Source organism: Equus quagga, chromosome 22 (genome assembly GCF_021613505.1).
Source record: "Equus quagga isolate Etosha38 chromosome 22, UCLA_HA_Equagga_1.0, whole genome shotgun sequence".
Classification (NCBI taxonomy): domain Eukaryota; kingdom Metazoa; phylum Chordata; class Mammalia; order Perissodactyla; family Equidae; genus Equus; species Equus quagga.
The window spans coordinates 24,467,036-24,486,979 of NC_060288.1; the positions used below are offsets into that span (position 1 = coordinate 24,467,036).

Genomic DNA, 19,944 nt, shown 5'->3' on the forward strand with positions numbered 1-19,944 from the left:
AGAAGGCCTAGAAATAAGGACTCCCCAACAGCAGTGAGCATACCTAGCACCGAGATCTTAGTTTCTAATACCATCCTCCAATCAAAGAAACCAGGCTCCTCAGAGAAGTGACTGATTCTAAGACTGGGCCAGGATATACAAAGTGAGACTAGAGCATCCTATAGTGCCAGAAAGTTAGGAAGTGCTCAAAAACAAATGAACAAACAACGGCAATGATGGAGGCATGTCAAAGGGATACAGGAGCCAACTGAAGAGCAATCAATAGCAAAAGCTGGAAAAATTTGAGCAAGAACATACAGTAGTAATGGACTATAATTCAAGGCATAAAATAAATATCCATGAGTCATACTGATAGGAATAAATGATTGAATAAATAAATGGTGGAGAAGAGATAAATCTCCTGTACAGAAGAATTCCAAATAACCTATTTAGATACTATGTCCTCAAAGAGATGAAGCATAACTCCTCACTCCTTGAGAGTGAGCTGTGAGGTGCTGGCCAGTGGCATAATGGTTAAGTTTGCATGCTCCACTTTGGCAGGCTGGGGTTTACCAGTGTGGATCCCGGGCACAGACCTACACACTGCTCATCAAGCCACAATGAGGTGGCATCTCACACACAAAATAGAAGAAGATAGGCACAGATGTTAGCTCAGGGCCAATCTTACTCACCAAAAAAGTATACCTTAAAAAAAAAGAGAGTGAGCTGTGCATTGTGGCTTTCTTCCAAAGAGTACAGAATGGAAATGGAGAAAAAGCATAACTTTATAGTTAAGAAACTTGACAAACGTTACCTCAAGTCAGGCGGTGGGGGTCAACACAGAGAGTGGTCAGTCATATTGATAGTATGCACTCGATAGGATATGATGAGAATGGCGCTTTATCTCTGTGGTCTTCCTCCCAACAACCCCAGCCTAATCACGAGAAAAGCATGAGATATACCCAAATTGAGGGACATATACAAAACTCCAGACCAGTACCCCTTAAAACTCCCAGGGTCATCAAAAACAAAGGAAATCTACGAAACCATCTCAGACCAGAGAACCTAAGGGCACCTAATGACTAAATGTACGTGGTATCCTGGACGGGCTCCTGGAACAGAAAAACGACAGCAGAGACAAACCGAGGAAATCTGAACAAAGCATTGCTTTAGGTAATAATAATATATCAATGCTGGCTCATTAACTGTGATCAATGTACCATACTAACGTAAGATGTTAACAATAGGGGAAGCTGGATTTGGGGTATATGGGAACTCTTGTCCTAGTGTCACAATAATTCTGTAATTCTAAACCTGTTATAAAATGTTTGCTCTAAAAATGCAATGGAAGTGCTTTACATACTCTGCTGAAATCTTTAGGGAAACCAATTGTAAAAGACAATGTCTATCATGCCCATTTGCCTGACTTCTTACGGGGCCAGCTGGAGCCCCCTAATCTATGTAACTAGGTCCGTTTTAAAGACAGAAGGAGACGTGGAAGGGAAGTAACGGTGGAAACGGCATCTTCTGTTTCCAAGGTCATCACTCTGTCCCTGAGAATCTTGAAACCTTCCCAATCTGGATACTGATCCTTCCCATTCAATACAGATGGCTTATGAACCACCATCAAATAACATACGAAGGGAAAAAGAGAAAAAACCTTATATATATTATCCTATACTACACTATATTACAGTATATATCTTATTGTATACATAATTGAGAGGAGGAACGAGTCCAAACATTAATAGACAAGAAAGCATAACAACAAACAAAAATTCTTGCTTTTATGTAGAGAAGAGAGTAATAAAGTAAAATAAACTCAAGGTAATAGAAAAGAAAAACAATTCTTGGAACTTTACAACAAAGGAAGAGAAACAAGGGCGATGTGAAGGCAGGTGACTCGGGAGGAACTGGGGGGCTGCCCAAATAACCTACCTAAATGGTCACCCAGACAAAGCCCTGCTGCCTTGAGGTACAGGACGTTCGCTCCATTTGAGCCAAAGACGCTAGCCCCAAAGTCCTAGATCTGACCGAAGAGGAAAGAATTTCCTCTTGATTGTTGATCAATAGTTCAGTTTTGCCCTTTGAATTCCCAACATCTCTGGCCTTACTTCTCTTACCTAACATTGCATCTTCCTCTTCCGTTCACATCATACCTCTGACGCAATTCTTTGAAGATTCACCAAAAACCCTCCCCAGCCTTGCCTAGGTTCCCTATTTCTCTTGAAATTCCTGCATGGTACAATGTGGTCTGTGAATACTCATCGCACACACTTATTCCATGTTACATGATTAACTATTTGCTCTACAGGAAAAGTCTGGAGCCACTGGGCCCGAAGAGGAAGAATACCACTAACTCCAAGTATTCCCATAGTAGGGATAAGATTTCACAGTTAAATAAATTATTAAAGTCAGGTGAATAACTTCTTTTTATTATTCAGTGGCTCTCGATTACACAGCTGTAACAGGGTAAGGGGCAAATATGGAGTACTCTGCTTGGAGTTTCTTTATGGAGGAAAAAAAGAATCCCACCGCTCTGGATGTTTAAAAATAAGTTAAAACCATACCATTTCCTTTGGAAAGGAAAGATTTTTATGAACTGTGACCATTCTCTCAAAGGAGTCAGAATCCTGCCTTCCGTCTTCTTAAGTCACATTTCCCCCGGTGTCTAGTACATTGGATTGTTCTGAAAGAAACGCACAATGACCTTTCTCTCAGCACAGCAACTTTTGGTTCTAGCCTAAAACTCACAACACACTCCCAGGATTCTTGTTCTTCCTAACTTCATGCTTGCAAAATGAAGTGTCTGTATTGTGAGAGTTTAAAATACAGAGACAAATTTATACAACTAAAATAAGGCTTGTCCTTCAAAGGAGTCCACCTTGAGTTCTCCACCCTTATCCAAACGACGCTGCCATCGTTCAAAACAGTTTGTGGAAGTCTGCTTTGGGTACTGCCTTTACAAGAAATCAGGCTCAACTTTCTAGCACCATATTGTTTTTGACTGACCATGCTGTTTCCTAGCTTAATCATCTGCGTGACAGCAGATCACTTTTAGTTTGAAAAAAACAGAGTCCATTCTCGCCAGGACAAGGATTTGCCACCACTGAGGAGAGTCAAAAGGACATATAACAGGGGCTGGCCCTGTGGCACAGCAGTTAAATTCACATGTTCTGCTTCGGCGGCTCGGGTTTCGCCAGTTCGGATCCCAGGTGCGGACCTACGCACTGCTTGTCATGCCATGTTGTGGCAGGTGTCCCACATATAAAAAAAGTAGAGGAAGATGGGCATGGATGTTAGTTGAGGGCCAGTCTTCCTCGGCAAAAAAAGAGGAGGATTGGCAGCAGATGTTAGCTCAAGGCTAATCTTCCTCAAAAAAAGGAACGTATAGGGGCTGGCCCCGTGGCCGAGTGGTTAAGTTCGCGCGCTCCGCTGCAGGCGGCCCAGTGTTTCGTTGGTTCGAATCCTGGGCGCGGACATGACACTGCTCGTTGAACCACGCTGAGGCAGCGTCCCACATGCCACAACTAGAAGAACCCACAACAAAGAATATACAACTATGTACCGGGGGGCTTTGGGGAGAAAAAGGAAAAAATAAAATCTTTAAAAAAAAAAACAAAAAAAAAAACGTACAACAGATTCTGAAGGCCATCAAACATGGAGGCATCCAAACTTGCAAGTGCCTCATGGGAACATGTGAATAGCCTCTGAGCATTTACTGCGGAGGGGGTCATGTTTATTTGGGGACAGAAGTTATAATGAGTGCTAACAAAAACCAACCACATTCCTTTATAATTTCATATAGAAAACTTAATCATATGCATCTCTACGCCTCACACTGTTTTAAATTTGAATAGCTAGCTAAAAATGTGATTTTTTTCCCCAACATTCCTGGTAAAAGATTTTGATTAGAAATTTCCATTTTTAGTTGTTTTCATTCAAAAGCTCTAATAACGAAGACTGTGCAATAAAAACTTGCCACGAAATCATATTGAGGAGAGAAATAAACTGATCTCACCTCAAGTATTTTCTCTCAAGTCCCAAAAAAAAATCCACTTAGACATATAACCAAATGTTATTTAATATCTTAAAAAGTAACACAATCCAAAATGGATATTTCACACAACACTACATAAACAACATGAACACAATATTACCATATGGAGGGACTTTCAAATATAGACTTACAAAAATCCCTGTGCTTTTTTTTCTTTTAAGTTATTATACTAAGCATGACAAGTCATCATCATTTACAATATGGTACACTGACACGTTAAAAACCATGTTACAAATGTGCTGTTATAAATCAGTAACATTAGGGAAGACATTTCATGAAGTGTAATTATTTCATATGAAATACTATACAATATAAACAGAACATCCATCTTGGATGACCTTTACAGCAACCAGAGACCAAGTAATTTAAAATTTTTTTTTTTCAGTGCAAACACATTTTATTCAAGGCAGTCTTGGCTGCAAAACTCCTTTCTAACATACAGTAAATCCCACTTGCACTTCTTAATTCATTTACCCTAATGCAATAGTCACATTCAGTCACTCAAAGATACCTGCAGAATTATGATCCCTTTAAACTTAACGTTGAAATTGAATTCTCTTCTAGAAAGTAGTATCTACGTCACTACTCTAAGGACCTTAATTTGTAGCTGTCAATACTTACATGAAGGTGGCCCTAGGGCAGCTCTCGGTCTAACCCATCATGTGTGCACAATACCACACACTATTTTGCCCTTCCAATGGGGACACCGTGGTAGTGTTGCAGTATCTAGGTGGGGGGTGGGAAGGACTGGGGAGGGAGGGAGGGAGGAACTCAGAGGAAAGGAAGGCAAGGAGCTGCTGTGTACTTCGTGATGAATTCCCTGTAACTGCAGACGATCGATATTGGAGGAGATCTTACATCTCAGATTTGGTACCTCTTTTTGGTGGGCGTAAGGGAATGGGGCACCAAGGTCAGCCTTCGGACAGGGATGCAGGGCAGCTAGACATGGACCAGCCCAGCTTTAACCCTCACACTTGTTTCTAGAGTCATCACTGCCTCACTCGTGAAACAGCCCCTTCCCTCCTTGGCAGGGTGTGTGTGCGTTCACATTTAAAGCCAACAATGAGCGGTTAAAGCTCTATAACTGATAACATACAATCATAAGAAGGTTTAGCCCCCCTTGAGCCTTGTGGAATTCTGAACCTTGCAAATCAGCCACTGTAAGTCATAGCACAACTGTAAAAACACAGGATTCTGTGTTAGAGGAGCAATCACTGGGGACTCTCTCTGGGATGCTGGGGCAAAAGACGTGGCGATGAACTCAATCAGGGTGATGCCAACGTCTATTTCAAACACACCAGGAAATTTAACAATGAATTTTTCTGAACACGTTATTTATGAAATGTCTCCTAAATAAAAATATGGGGAAATATTGGATGTATCCTTAATACTGTAAAACCTTCTGGGAGAATCGAGTGACAGCTGATTCTTTTATCTTACTTGGCAAAGATCAGATGGATAGTAATCTCTTTCCCGCCCATATTTTACTAACTCAAAGCAAAACAATGTTTTCCACAGCTTTTGCGTTCACTTTTCCTGTGTTTCTAGCTTCCCGGAGCCTTAAACGTGTGCACAAGAGTGGCTCATGAACAGGAGTAGTGGGCGTCTTGACAACGGGCAGGATGGTACTAGGGGCTGGAAGGGCAACGAAGGGATCACTTCTGCTGGGGTCCACTGTCACCTGACAGCATGCTGCTAGCTGGTTCTGTGACTGGCCTGCGGTAATGGAGAAGGTCCCCATCAAGGATTTTATATCTCCTAATTTGAGAAAACACTTAGAACTAGATGAGCTCCCGGGGAAATCCTGATTCTTCAAAGGAGGGCTGCATGTATTGTACTGAATTTCTGTTGTGCTAAGGAGCACTGTGAAGAGTACTTGATAAAGTTTTGAATTAAAATTTCTGTTTCAGCACCTTCCACTGCAAAAGCAGCCATGTTCCTGGAAGATGGTCTTTCAGCACAGGAAACAGAGAAGCCCAATATGAGACTGTAAACAAGGGTGTAGACCTAATCGACCTCTGACCACAATGGCATCGGGTGGATTTGTTAATCTCCCACATCCTAAGTCGATAAGCGTAAGGTGTGCCGAGGTGTAAAATTCCGAACACCCTGAACTTTTTGAATGAAAATGGACAAAGGTGTAAAATTGTATTTGTTTCTTTGACTTTATTAGCACACATCAGAAAAATAGCATTGTTATTTAGTGATTTCTCATGATGCTCTATCAGACAGATAGAAAATAGATCATCGATAGCTGCCACTGTGTTTCTGGGTAATCTGAAAGTCACTCTGTTTATTCATTTCAAGTATGGGTATTACAAATATGACCTGCTTTGTTAATTGTCTGTGAATCTGAATGCTTTAGAAGCATTGAAATCCCCAAATGGACTTGCAGAGTCCTTGTAGGTTGTTGATTTTTAATCAAGCTCCAAATACTGCCCATGTTACAAATGGTGAGACTTTTCAAAATACGATCACTAATGTATTGGGAACCATAGGCCTATAATTTAAGTTAAAAACTTTACTTTCAAGTACACTTTGTGGTGATAAGTGGTTTATCCTGGGTAGAATTTTACAAAGCTGTGCCGACCTAAAAAAAAGGAAGAATGCTTCCGTTTTCATGGAACAGGTTTTTTCTCCCCACGGTGACCACAATATAATTTAAATTTACATTTTAGAAATGCTTAGTTGGGTTATGAAAGAGGGAGATGTGGGAACAGCTGGTGTTCAGATCATTGTTACTCCAGATTAACTTTCAATTTATGCTTCCTGAACTTGAGCCTCACAATGCCAGAGAAGCAGTAATTTCTAATTTTTATCCAGCTAGTCCCGTTTGGGGTCTTCTACTTGTTTTCTCTATTTGATGGTACCCACCCCCTTTTCATATGCTCATTGAGGTCCCCTGAGATGTGCAAAATATATAAAATGGAATACAAATTATCGAACAGAAGTTGTGAATACACAGCACAGCTCCTTTAATTAAGTTAGGGCTCAATAGGGTAGCAGGCGAGTGCAGGTGGAGAAGCCCAAAGTTGGCAGTCCAAATTTCTTGTGTGTCTTCTGTGACTGAAAACCTAGAATTGGAATCCGATTTTCACAGGAGTAAACAGCTTGCTAAATTCTGTTTACCCATTGGCTCTTCGCCAGAGAGAACTTTTAGCAGGAATTGGGGGTCGGGGGGGAAGACAAGAAATTTCAACTTCCTTTCATTCATTAACAAGATCAAGTGCGCTTTTGTGGGGACGAGAGGAGAGACAGGTTTACATCAGAAAGTGAAATAATGCCATAAAAGAAAACCATGGCAATGAAAACTCAAGAGTCCACGTAGGCAATCACTGACACACACACAGAACGCCATGGCTGAATGTTTCCAAAAGTTTTAAACTTCGCTTTTCTGAACAATACACTTCAACGCGCTGCTGCCGCTTCATCAAATTTATGGAGGTAGTTATATGTAAAAATAAAAATTACCATAAAGTAATATGCTGTATCAGAATAATACATAAGTGTGCAAAATGCCGACAGATGGGTTGACCCTTTAAAGTTGAACGCTACACAGAGATTCAACCAGATTCAGTTTTGTAAACCTTTCCGTTGATAAACTCTAAGTGAAGACTAGAGAGATGAGCAGCCGTGGAACACAAAGCTATCATCCCATTGGAGGAGAAGAATGCTGGCGAAGCTGGAGCGGGCCCAAGAGGTTCGTCACCGAGAACTTCACCGGAGACCATCTTGGGCCACATCTGTAACCTGCTTCCCGCCTCCACTCTTCCCCCTTTTGAGAACCCCGACTAGATTCAGACGGGGAAATTTCTACATGGAACATCTGCTTACATCTTATCATCTTTAAAGTCCATCATTTCTACACTAATGGCTGCTGGTCTAAGGGAGGTTTTTTTTTTTTTTAAATCATGTACCCCATAGCATCAGGCAAAGAGTGTACACGTTTTATTTGAATAATGTCTTCTGTAAACCTATTTCTTGTGAAATATTGATAAGTTCATATTTTAAAGCTTCAAGGTAATGCTTTTCCATCCTGTTCACACAGCATTTGATTATTAGAATGGCTACTTTCAGAGGATCAACTACAGGCTGATGTAGTGTTTCAATGGTTAGATTACTCATGAACTGATAGTATGATAAACACTTGTGAGCGGGTTTTTGGCAAAAATGAATTTAGACAGAAGAATTTAGTAACTGCCTGGTATACAACTCCCCAAGGAAACAGACTCTGTGTATAGTCTATTAGAAACATTATCATCCCTTCTGGACATATTTAAGCAATGAGACAGGGTGCATTTCTGAGCAATCAAGGCATGCCTTGGAGGACATAAGGCATGAGGCTGAAAGCCAACTGACTTAAGCATTTAGTGGTGTGCGAGTTTACCAAGAAATGTGCTTACATTTCACTGTAAGCACAAAACAAAGGAATCTATACCAAACTTGACGAGTCCAATTTGACCCAATGCAACTTCCAAATATCTGAAAAAGCCAAAGGGAGTATCTAAATGTTTCAAGAATCAGTCCAGCTCTGTATATGACTGCATTCTTTAACCAGATTGCCAGTGATTAAACCTAAAACTGACGCAGGAGTGTTTCACAAATTTTATGCCCATTACTGAAATCTGAGGTGAAAATATTTTAGATTTATTTTTGGATATATATTTCACGGTCTATGGCTCCAAATATCACATGCCATTAAACTAAATAAAACTCTCTGTCAGACCGTTGACTTGTGTCATATGGAACACTTTTGCAAATAATTTGCCATTATCTATAGATTTATTCCATTGTTCTCATAAAATGAAACACGGGAACTTTGAAATGTCTCTTTCTCATAAGGTTGAAGCTTGATTATCTGTAATCCCTTTGCTGCTGAGAGTCTTTTCTTTGTATTCAACTTGACATTGTAAACCAAAGCAACAGGTTAAATCATTTCGAAATAAGTTGGGCTAATGACTATACAGCCACCTAAAAAATGCCTCCTGAAATTAGTTACAAAGTATCTGTAAACATTACTCTGGCATAGTTCATGTATGCATAATTGTTACTCTGATAAATTTTAGGGGAGTACAAGTTAGGATTATACCACATTCTGTTGTTAATTACATGGGCACATGTGTATTTCTAATCAAAAATCATTTTAAAGTTTTTTCTATAGATATCTTCCCAGGAATAAAAGGCCTGAAGTTCAACTCTCCCTAAATTTGCTCTTTCCTATAACCACTAAAAATTATCTCCCACAGCCTAATTTAGGCATTCTATTTAAAACTACATAAAATAGATTTATGTCCTTCCATTAGAAAGAATAACATCCCCAGGCCATACTCTTCATTTGTATCACAAAGAACATTTTGCTTTTAAACAAACTAATTATCGTATCTATTATAGCAAGATAGGATCATTCTAAGCATCACAAGGAGGAAATTATCTTCCTTAAATATTTGATTAACACCTTTTAAAAGTCCTCATTACCTCTTCCATCACTGAGGGCTGTGCCCCAGCCAGGCTGGGGCTGCCCTCCTTTCTCCACTTCAGATTCAAAGGCCTATATTCCTGTTTGTGATTATGGAAGGTTAAAGATCAGACAAGCATCTGCTACACTCAAAAACAAAATCCTGAAAATAAACACTCCCAGAATTTTGATCACGACTCCTCTGACACACTTCCAAGGGCTCCTGCAAAATCGTGTCACGAAAACTCACAGTGAAAAATGATTGGTGCATAAACAATTCACACACACAAAGGGCTGGGGTCCCTTCTAATCAGTTTGGCATTGATTTCCCCTCAAGGTGCGCCCTTGCATTGGACATTTTGTGGTGGCTTAGTTTTTTTTTTTTCTTTTTTTTGGAAGTGTCAAGGATCAGTTCTGTGGCACCGTTTGACCACAGGCTGGGAGCAACACGCATCTGTGGCATTTAAAAATGAAATTGGCAACTGCAGGACATTGAGAATGCATATTACACTTACAGTGTCTAGACTTTCCTATGTGTGCTCAGTTACAATTAGTGAAGCAAGGTTTACATATCACCTCTACTGCTATTCAGTTGCTACAGAGCCATAAATGTGAAAAGCAATACTCTGAAATAAAGACTTGTTGTGTTTTTTTTTTTTTTTTTTTTGCCCTAGCCTACTTAGCAGCACAGTTTAAGTAAACACAAAAACTGTGGTTGAGATGCTTGTCTTTCCAAAGATGTAAACATCAGTCCCAGTGTCGTAAACTTGTCTGGATCGAATGAGACAGATCTGAGGCAGAATGACTATCACACACTAGTCACAGAAGCTTGCAAGCAGTTGGAAGGTTTCTGTAATTTCTCAGCTTCATTGGTTGGGGGCTCCGTACTTGCTCGGAAGTTGAAGGCCGGGCCAGCTCCACCATGGGCCGGGCTCAACGTGGCGTTCTGACGACGGTTACTTTCAACAATGCTTGACGTGTTGGAAGCCAGGCTCTCCCGAGTACTAAAAGAGTAAAAAGGTTTGGTTTTGTTTTCTTTCGAACATAAATAATTATATATTGAGCCCCAGAGGAAGAGCAAATGATGTAAGTTAATGGATTTCCTCTGTTGGTTCATAATGTCAGATATATACTATCTCATCCTGATTATTCACACATGCTGCTCCAACACGGGCTGCAGAGCTCTCACAAGACATGTTACAATCAGCAGCACACTGAGTAAAGGGTTTTCATACAGCTAAACGCTTTTTAAACGTCTTTACATTAAACATCTTCACCTTCCTTTCATATTCAAGGAAACTGTTCAGACTTTGATGTGATAGATAGCTATTGCATTAGTTTTAACAAAGAATACTCATAAATACACATTTGTAATGATTTCATTTCAGGCTCGAAATTCATTGACATATATCAAACTGTTCCTGAGCAAACTTAATAATTTTGCCCTAATGATTCTGTTCTTCATTCTTGACTAGCAGATTTTGACTTTGAACTTCAAGCACGGTGCTAGCTAATTTGCCACACTGATGGGAATAAAATTCTTTTTAAACATTCCATACCTCTGTTTCAAATTTTAACACTTTAGTTAAAAAGCGCTATGTTTTCAGATAAGGCATCTTAGATTTTCCCCATTCATCTTAAAGTTTACATTTGTCTACCCCGCACCCCTCCCCCAACTGCCACTTCGGTAGAAATATTTTATTTTTAAAGGATTCTTCTAGAATAGAGGTGATTTAATGGCTTTAGCATTTCGATTTCTCTTTTAATTTTTCTAAGTTAGAAATACTTGAACCTATGTTATTGCTCCAAGAGATTTAGAACATTTGACATTTCAAATATGTGGGGCAATAGCAGCAATAAGATTACATGGCATGATCGATGGGAACTACATGGGTTTCATGTTCAAGCGTCTCAAAATGGTAATAAGAAACTCATCAGCTTACAAAGAGATTGAAGAAACCGTAATGCTCAAAACATCCACCCTACTGGTTGGATTCAAAGTTTATACAATATTCTACGAGAGTTGGTCCCCCTAACTGATTTAAGCCTGCTGAAGGTCAACAACGAGTCAAGCTACCATAGTGGACATCCTTGACGCCTCTCTTTCATTCCAATCCTAAACCAAGAGCGATTTTGTCTGGACTCTATACCTCAGCAGCCCTTCCTAACAAGTCATTTCATCCTAACCTCTTGTGGCCTTGAGTTTGCTTCTCATCAAGGCGCCAGAGTTGATTGTTTAAAAGGAAGTTTGTTCACTGACCAAAAAGACAACTGGACGTTTCTTGACTGCAGAGGGTACCTCCAGAAGGTTAATACCTTTATAGAAATAAGTCAAGTTCCCTCATGATGCTTATGGTAAATCTGGGCATACCTAAAAAAAGACTCCAAAATATCATCACTAAAGGGATGGAAAGTGCTAGACTTACCTTCTTACCTGCCTTACACCTTCCCTAAGGAAATTCGTCAGTGGCTTGTCAGCACTACAACTGAGGCATAGGGTCAGGTGAAGCGGGGAAGAAGACCAATAAACATGGAGAACCTCAAAGATTTCATAGCACGTTCCTTCCATTCCATTCTTAATCCTGATAGAAACTTGTTATAGTATTTGACTTCCTCATCTCTAAAATGGGGAGAGTTATGCCATTAACCTACGCATGGAGCAACTGTGAAGAAGAAATATGCGTTGATAAAGCGTTTGTACACTAAAAAGCTAGACAAATGTAAATTATTTCTGCTGTACATCGGCATGTAATGAATTATGTAGCTACTGGGGAGCTGACTTGGGAATCTATACATTACTAATGACATCTTTTCTATGGGAAAAAGCATTTTAAGGCCCAAAGAACCCACTTTTAAACCAGCTTTTGAGGCAGGAGCTTAACATTTATAAAGCACCTGCTGTATGCCAGGCCCTATAAATGCACATCACTGCAACAGATCTCTAAGTTGGGAGCTGTCTGTGCTCTAAGAAGCCTCTGACCACCTTTGACCATAGCCAGCATATTAATAATGATAAACACATACAGCACTCCAGTTTCTCCAAAGGATATATTTCATTATTGTGCGTACAGTGTGTGGCATTCATATTGAGGGCTTTGGATATGATGATGAAAAGGTTAATGGAGATGCAGTGTTCACAGTAAGAATATTCCTCAAATTTAAAAGTTCTTACTTCGTTTAGGAGAGAGCTAATGGAGTGCAACCTTAAGAATAAGATTTCAGGATTTTACAGGCAGAAGAACCAGGGACCTGTGTTGTGCATCTTCCTGCCTGGGTGTTTCCCTTGGCCCCACACTTCGGCAGCACATGACCGTGCAGCATGTTAAGCAGACACATCCTTGGCAGGCTTGGGTCCCTCTGATTTTCATATTGCGTTTATCAACCAGTTTTCGGCCTCAGATTTGGAAGAGTAGGCTTTCACATCAAGATTTTCATTTTCAATATTAGGTCTCCTAGCATAGTCTAAGTTTCTACCTTTTTTCTTTCTCAATACCCTTCAGTTCCCAACAAAAGGGACTGAAGAATTTTGGAAATGTGGCTAAACATAACTTCTGAGCCAGCATTGAAAGCTGGGGGTGTGGAAATCACTTTTTTGGGTCTTTTTTTTTGGGGTGGGGGCTGGATCTTAGTTGCTCAGTGAATTATTTACTGAAAGATCTGAATAAATGGCCCACTTAAGATTCCTCCATCTCACAGCAGTGAAGAGGTGTCAGCATGATAATGCTATTTGGCTAAAATACTCCTCATGCGGGACAAACTCCCTGTAACTCAAATATTATCCTTCGTAGACTATCCTCATGTGTTAAAAAGGGAACTTAGTGAATTTATTGAGGTGTAGAGAAAATACAGTTTAAAAATAGGTATAGAAAATAAGTTTGTCACGTAGCTTCTAACCAAAGAATATTACATATGAAAAGCAGAAAATGAGGAATTGCCATGTAGATTCTCTAACTGCACGAAATTTATGGGTGATCCACGTAGTCCTACAGACAAAATTCTACCTAATAATAGTGGACAGACATGTACCTAAATTCTGTGAAAGCTGTCTCCTCAGAATGACCTTTTACCCTCGACAACTACATAGCATTTAATCTTATGTACATTATCAAAGAAATGCAAATAAACTGATTTCAAGAAATAACCCCATTCACAAATTCTAGATTCTGCACCCCCAAATTTAGAGATAAAATATGTTCTGTGGAGAGACTAGTTCAACTATTTCATGAATATTTCTGTTTCTTTGTCCCTAGACAAAGAAATATTTTAATTTTTTAATTTTAATATTTAATTTTAAATGTTATTTAAATTTTATCATTATAAATTATTATAATTTAATATAATAATTTTAATATTATGTGGTGGTTTTTGAGTTAGAACCCACTAAACCACTCTCAACATCTCCTTAGCAACTATCTGTGGAGTATTACAGCTTTCCCTCTGTGGAGGGCCAGGGGCCAGAGGGCAGTGTGAAGGGATGGAAACCGCTGTGTAAAAAGCATTAGGCAGGCAGAGTCCACAGAACAAGAAACATAAGGTACAGGCAAATCAACCACACCTTCCATAACTGATGGTTTCGAACTTCTACCATGGATTACAGACCTTCAACTGTGCTAATGTAGCATCCACTACTAGGAATTCAAGAGGAAAGAAAAAGAGTAGAAGAGAGAAATAGAAAAAGACATAGAAAACTTGTAAATAAATTAAGATTGGATTTGGGCTAGAAAAATATTTAGCAAAAATTATGTTTTAGAAAAGTCACTTAATACGCCGGCAGTTATCAGACTGAGCGCCGTGGCTCCATGTGGTCACTTAGGGCACCTCATGGGATGGCAGAGGAGATCTGGGGCTCCTAGTCTCCCACCCACTTTAACCGGAGGGCCATCTCTGTGGTCTGTTTAGACCTTGGTCTTCCAGACGTGTGTTACTTTGAAAAAAAGGTTACACAACAAAAAGAAAAAAGTAATCAAGAAGTTGCCCTTTAAGAAATAACAAAGGCCTAATGTGGGACAAACCGATTAATGATTCCCAGTTCTGATTTTGGGATGCTCTGTCCCAAAATTATCCAGAGATATAGTGAAATGATCACAGTAGAATTTTAATTCTTAATAACTAAAACAAATATAGGAAATACATAATCATATCTGGGTACTCGTTAAAATTATAAACATTGTAAAGTCTTGGGAATCGCGGCAAACGAGAAATGTCAATCTCTCAATAGTATTTCTGCATCTCAGAGTCACCAATCTGGAGTAGAATTTGGAAGGAGAATTAGGTCCCGAGTTGCTCTTTGAGGCGAAGGAAGAGTTAAGGAGGAAGAAAGGAAGTTGCACAGACTCTCTTTTGCTTTCTTAACTCCTGAACTACTTCAGTGCGCAGGACATGACCATCGGGCATTACATACTCTCAACTGTCAACCCTTTGCTGAACTACCGGCACCTACGAAAAAGAAGGGACTATGATTAGAGTGCCTAAATGGGTGGTATCAATTTTGCAGGAGGAGCAAGAAAAGTGCTGGCACACGCTTTGATCTAAGAGAGCACAGGCCCCTAATCTTTCTGCGAGAGGAATGAGGTTCCATTTCTCTGTGGACATGCGCGTGGCGAGAGAAAGGTGTGTGAGCAAGGCAGGGTGCACAGAAAGTCAGGACTAAAACAGGAACAAGCTTCTGGATCTGCTGGAAAGGTTTTGAGATCTGCTGTTATATTCTCACTAGAGGGACCCCCTTTCTTAAATCAATCAATTTATTCCCAACCCCTACGCCCCCACACTGACTACTCATTCTACTCAAAAAGATAGTATTTTTGAAGGACTTAAAAAAAAAAAACCCTTCCTTTATTAGTATGGTGGAAATATAAACAGAGAAGAAAAAATACTGGGAAATGTTGGTCTTAGTTAGATTAGACTGATGCTAGTTTGAGGGGAGGGGCCAACCCACCAGTCCAGATTGGTGATCTCTACATCTGCAGAAACATTTGTTTCAATTCCTGAAAAAGAAGTCAGAAACAGGTTGTTAACAATACAACTCATGCAACTCTTTCCCCTCATTCACAGAACTGAGACTGTGAAATCAGAAAATTTTCAAGTTATCTGCAAAAAGCCCCAGAACCCGGGAGGTGTATGTGTGTGCAGAGAGATGCCTCTCCCTACCGTGGGGAGTTGAATCCACTGTCCACAGTGATGCTGCTGCTGTCCATGCTGTCGAGGCGTGCCGAATGGGTGGCTCTCTGGTTGCTGCTGCTGTCAGTTTCTTTTGGGGCGAGGAGGGTGAGGTTCTTCTCGAATTTCCTCTGCAGGTCTCTTTCCTTCTCCCTCTCGAGGAGCCACTGCATGGTGCCTACGTCATCTCTGTTTTTCTCCTCCTCCGTGTTCTTGTTCGCCCCTTCCTCAGAGTCGTCATCATCAGAGACGTTGTAATAGTCAAAAGAGGCTTCCTGGTTGCCCCCTGACTCCTGCTGACGCTGGGAAGCAGGCATGGCTTGTGCTGCCGAGGTCCCGAGGGACGGCTCCAGTTTCTCGCATCGGCCCGGCAGTGTGTCGGCAGGTGTCTTCGGATGAGATTTGAGGAGAGACAGGCTCGATTTGTGATAGCTGTTTACAGACAAGGTGCTGTGAAGAGGTTTGAATAGTGTGTCTTTGCTGAATATCTCTTTCCTCTTGTCCAGGCTGCTGGGCTCGGCGTTGTGATGCTGGATGAGGCGTCCATTGGCCATCCCTTCAGCCACTGCTCCCGAAGCGGCTGGACCCCCGCCTGGCCCTTTTGGCGACTCCTCCTTGTGCCCTACAGGCTCCCTGGCAGAATGTGGGGCCTGCCTATCAGACAGAGGCAGCTTTTTCACCCCTTCTGCCAGGGTCAGAGTGTCATGGTCCTCTTTATTCTTTCCCAGAGGTGACGGTGCCGTGAGCACCGTCTCACTGGAGGTGTTGCACTGGAAATAGTCATCTGTAGTTGTTTTTGTTGGACAAGAGTTGAGTTCGCTATAGGATGGCAAACTCTCGGGTGCTTTGCCTGGCTCCAAAAGGCTACAAGCACTGGAAGGCTCCTTGCTGCCACCGACTATTTCTGGAATACACACTTCTTTATAGCTTGTGGACGAAATGTGAGCCCTTTGATGACCGACAGTCTGTGCAGGCCTTAAAGTACTGTCGTCAATGTAGGATTGGCTAGGTGTTTGGTCATCTTGGCTACAGCCTTCAGCCAGGTCTTCAGGAGTCCCCAGAGAAGAAGCACCCAGAGGGCCTTTGGAGTTATCCATGGATCTGGATCTCTCCTTGGCTTTATTGGATCTTTCATTCCTGGACCTTCGGTCCTGGGTATGGCTGTGGCTTCGGTGCACCTTTGAGTGGGAGCTTCCCCTGGAAGGTTCAGGAAAAGGCATCTCAGTTCTCCTTTTGGCCAATTCCCCAGACACATCCCATTCTGGGGTCATGGGGAAATGAGACTCGATCACGTTCGTGTTGCTATGCATGATGAAGTTATCTCCTTTGTGTTCAATGATGAAGCAGCCCTCCCTAGGCGCCCTGGTGAGAGGATCACAAAAATCATACTCTCTCTCACCTGGGATGTCCAGGTGAGAGCCATCTGATGGGTCTCCTTTAGACACACGCGTCTTGCTGTGTGACCGGGACTTTCCGTGGGACTTTCGATGAGTCCTACTCTTTTTACTTCTTCCACTGTGATGGGCAGAGGACCCAGCTTTACTCCTATGCGCTTTTTCTTCTTCAAGTTTCTTCATTAGTGCAGTGTGCCTCATGACATTTTCCACGGTCAAGTCCGGGTTAATCCTCCGAATGATTTCCATTTCCACTTCCCTAGGGATGGTCGTTGGTGTGTCCTCATCTCGCAGGGGCCACTCTTCAGGAGGAAACTGGGCAGAGAAATTGGCTAGCTGTTTGGTCTTGTCTTTTTTAAAACTTAGCCGGAATAACTTGAGCCCGAACTTTTTGGACTGCTTTTCACTATCTTTAGGTTTTGAGAGAGTTTCTGTCTTATAAGAAAAATTTACAGTACTTTTGCTCTTTTCAGTGGGTGGCACCTGGCATAGTGAAGGAGGGCAATAAGGGTCTTTGCAGTCCTTGGCAGGCTTCCTCTGCAGAGTTGACGCATGCATACTGTGCATGTCTTCTCTGCAGCAGTGGCAAGAGTCGCAGTGGTTTCTGGGCAATGTTCTTTCCCTGACGCAGCCTGAGGCAGAGGGCGTTATGGTTCCGGGTTGTGGAGAGGTACACTGAGACCTGTCAGGTATCCTCTCGTCCAAATGGTACCATTTACTGTTAGTTCTTATGAGGGAAGGAGTGATGAAGTAAGTCTGTGGGGTCACGATGAAATAGCCATCTGGAGTTGGGTAGATTTTCCTCTCCCGAACCAGCGTGTTCAGTGTGTGCCGTAGAATTTCTTGGCTTGGGGTGGGAACACCTAAAACCAAAAGAACGCATTTGTGAGAATGAAGAGGGAACATGTTATTGATCCTGATTTTTCAGAGTCTGCCATGGACTGAATGTTAGTGCCGCCACCAAGATCCATTTCAAGCCCTAATCCCCAGTGTGATGGCATTAGGAGGTGGGGTTTTGGGGAGGTGACTAGATTAGACGAGTGAAGAAGGTAGAGCCCCATGATGTGCCCTTACAAAGAAGAGGAAGAGACCAGAGAGCCCTCGATCTCTGTGATGTGAGGGTACGGCTGTCTGCAAACCAGGAAGAGGGCTCTCTCCAGGCACCAAATCGATGGATGCCTTGATCTTGAACTTCCCAGCCTCTGGAATTGTGAGAAATAAATGTCCCGTTACCTGGTCTATGGTATTTTGTTACAGCAGCGCAAACTAAGACAGAACCCTATTAATTTTGCCAAGCTTCAAAGTATAATCATATAGCAAGCAAGCTGGAGTCAAAGGTGTTCACTAAGTTTAATGTGAATCCTAATCTTCTCTAATAACTTTTATGAATATTACTACCAATAGAATGGGAAAGCTGGGAAGAGAGAGATGCAAGCTCGATGGTTAGATTGCTACTGTTGTTATGAACCTTTACTGAACTGAATCATTAAAGACAGAATATTTTGAAATGAGGGAAATACAAAAAATGCTTTACATTATATGACATAAATTTATAAAAAAGGGTTGAAATAGCCATCTTGGGATTGAAAAACTAATCTAAAATATAGAGGCTACTATATACGTTTGGAGCTACTCTATACACTCATTTTTTAAGAGCAAATTTATTTAATCAATTGAACTTTATACATTCTATAAAAGGGCAACTAGACTTGACCATTGTGTATGATGTACCTTCCAATTTTGAAATCATCACCTTCAATTTTGAAAGCGGTGACAGCACTGGTGAAATTCAGGTGAGGACTTTCTCCTTCTTGGCATAACTCAGCAAGATGGGGTTGGTTTTTTAAATTGGAAACCAGAAAGCCCTAACAAATACACCAGCAAAAGCTCAGACGCTCTACATCCGTCTGATCCGAGCCCAAAACTGCCATGAATAGAAATTCCAGAAGAAAATCACAGATACTCCTTTGTGCAGGGACCGATACTGTTCTCAAAGGTGGTTGTATGTTTATGCCTTGTCTACTGTAAGAGGCAGAATTAAGAATATACATTCTTAAGAGAGTATCCATTCTCCAGGCTGTGACGCATTTACTTTATTTCTCGGGTATTCACCATTCCTCAATGCCAAGCACGTTGAGTGTGATAATATTTATAAGACTGAATTGAATAACAGAATTTAGAAAAAGGTCAGGATGAGTCATAGTGCCAATATTTAACTATGTCTGACTCACAAAAATGGCCATTTCTGTGGAGACTGAAGCTTGGTCTCCAGGGCCAGACTACTGGCCTCAACCCCAGCTCCGTTGCTGTCAGCTGGTGTTACAGGCTGGATCATGCTCCCCTCTCTTCATATGTTGAAGACCTGACCCCCTGTCCCACAGAATGTGACCTTATTTGGAGACAGGGTCTTCACAGAGATAATCAAGTTAAAATGGGGTCATTAGGGTAGGCTGCTATCCAATATGACTGTTGTCCTTTTAAAAAGGGGAAATTTGGACCTAGAGACATGTATAGAGAGAAGACAATGTGAGGAGACACATTGACACATGTGAGGAGCGATCTACCAGCCAAGGACAGAGGCCTGGGACAGAGTCTTCCCTCACAGCCCTCAGAAGGAACCAACCAACTCTGTCAATACCTGGGTTTTGGACTCCAGCCTTCACTGTGCGACGATTAATTTCTGTTGTTTAAGCCACCTGTGCTTTGTTATGGCTGCTCTAGAAAACTAATACAGCTGGTATCTCCTTAGGCAACTTACTTAACCTCTCTGAGCCTCCATTTACTGTCCTCAAAATGGGGATAATAATCGTCCCTACCCTCAGAGGGTTGCCGAGTTTAATGTTTGTAGAACAGTGCCTGGCACACAGTGAACACTCAATAAATATTAGCTGTTAGTAGCC

General features: G+C 41.4%; 1 protein-coding gene across 9 annotated transcripts in view; it reads right to left on the reverse strand.

The window, feature by feature from the left end:
- Nucleotides 1-4,045: 4,045 nt before the first annotated feature.
- Nucleotides 4,046-19,944, reverse strand: part of STOX2 (storkhead box 2) — a 213,388-nt gene continuing 197,489 nt past the window's right edge. For 7 of the 9 annotated variants that reach the window (XM_046648503.1, XM_046648507.1, XM_046648508.1 and 4 more), the window contains 2 exons: nucleotides 15,642-17,907; nucleotides 4,046-10,498 (listed from right to left, as the gene is read on the reverse strand). In XM_046648503.1, coding sequence (XP_046504459.1) covers nucleotides 10,303-10,498; nucleotides 15,642-17,907 — 2,462 coding nt within the window. In that variant the 3' untranslated portion in view covers nucleotides 4,046-10,302. Of the gene's footprint in view, nucleotides 10,499-15,429; nucleotides 15,479-15,637; nucleotides 17,908-19,944 lie in introns of those variants that run through there. The other 2 variants (XM_046648504.1, XM_046648505.1) reach the window with 2 other exon arrangements.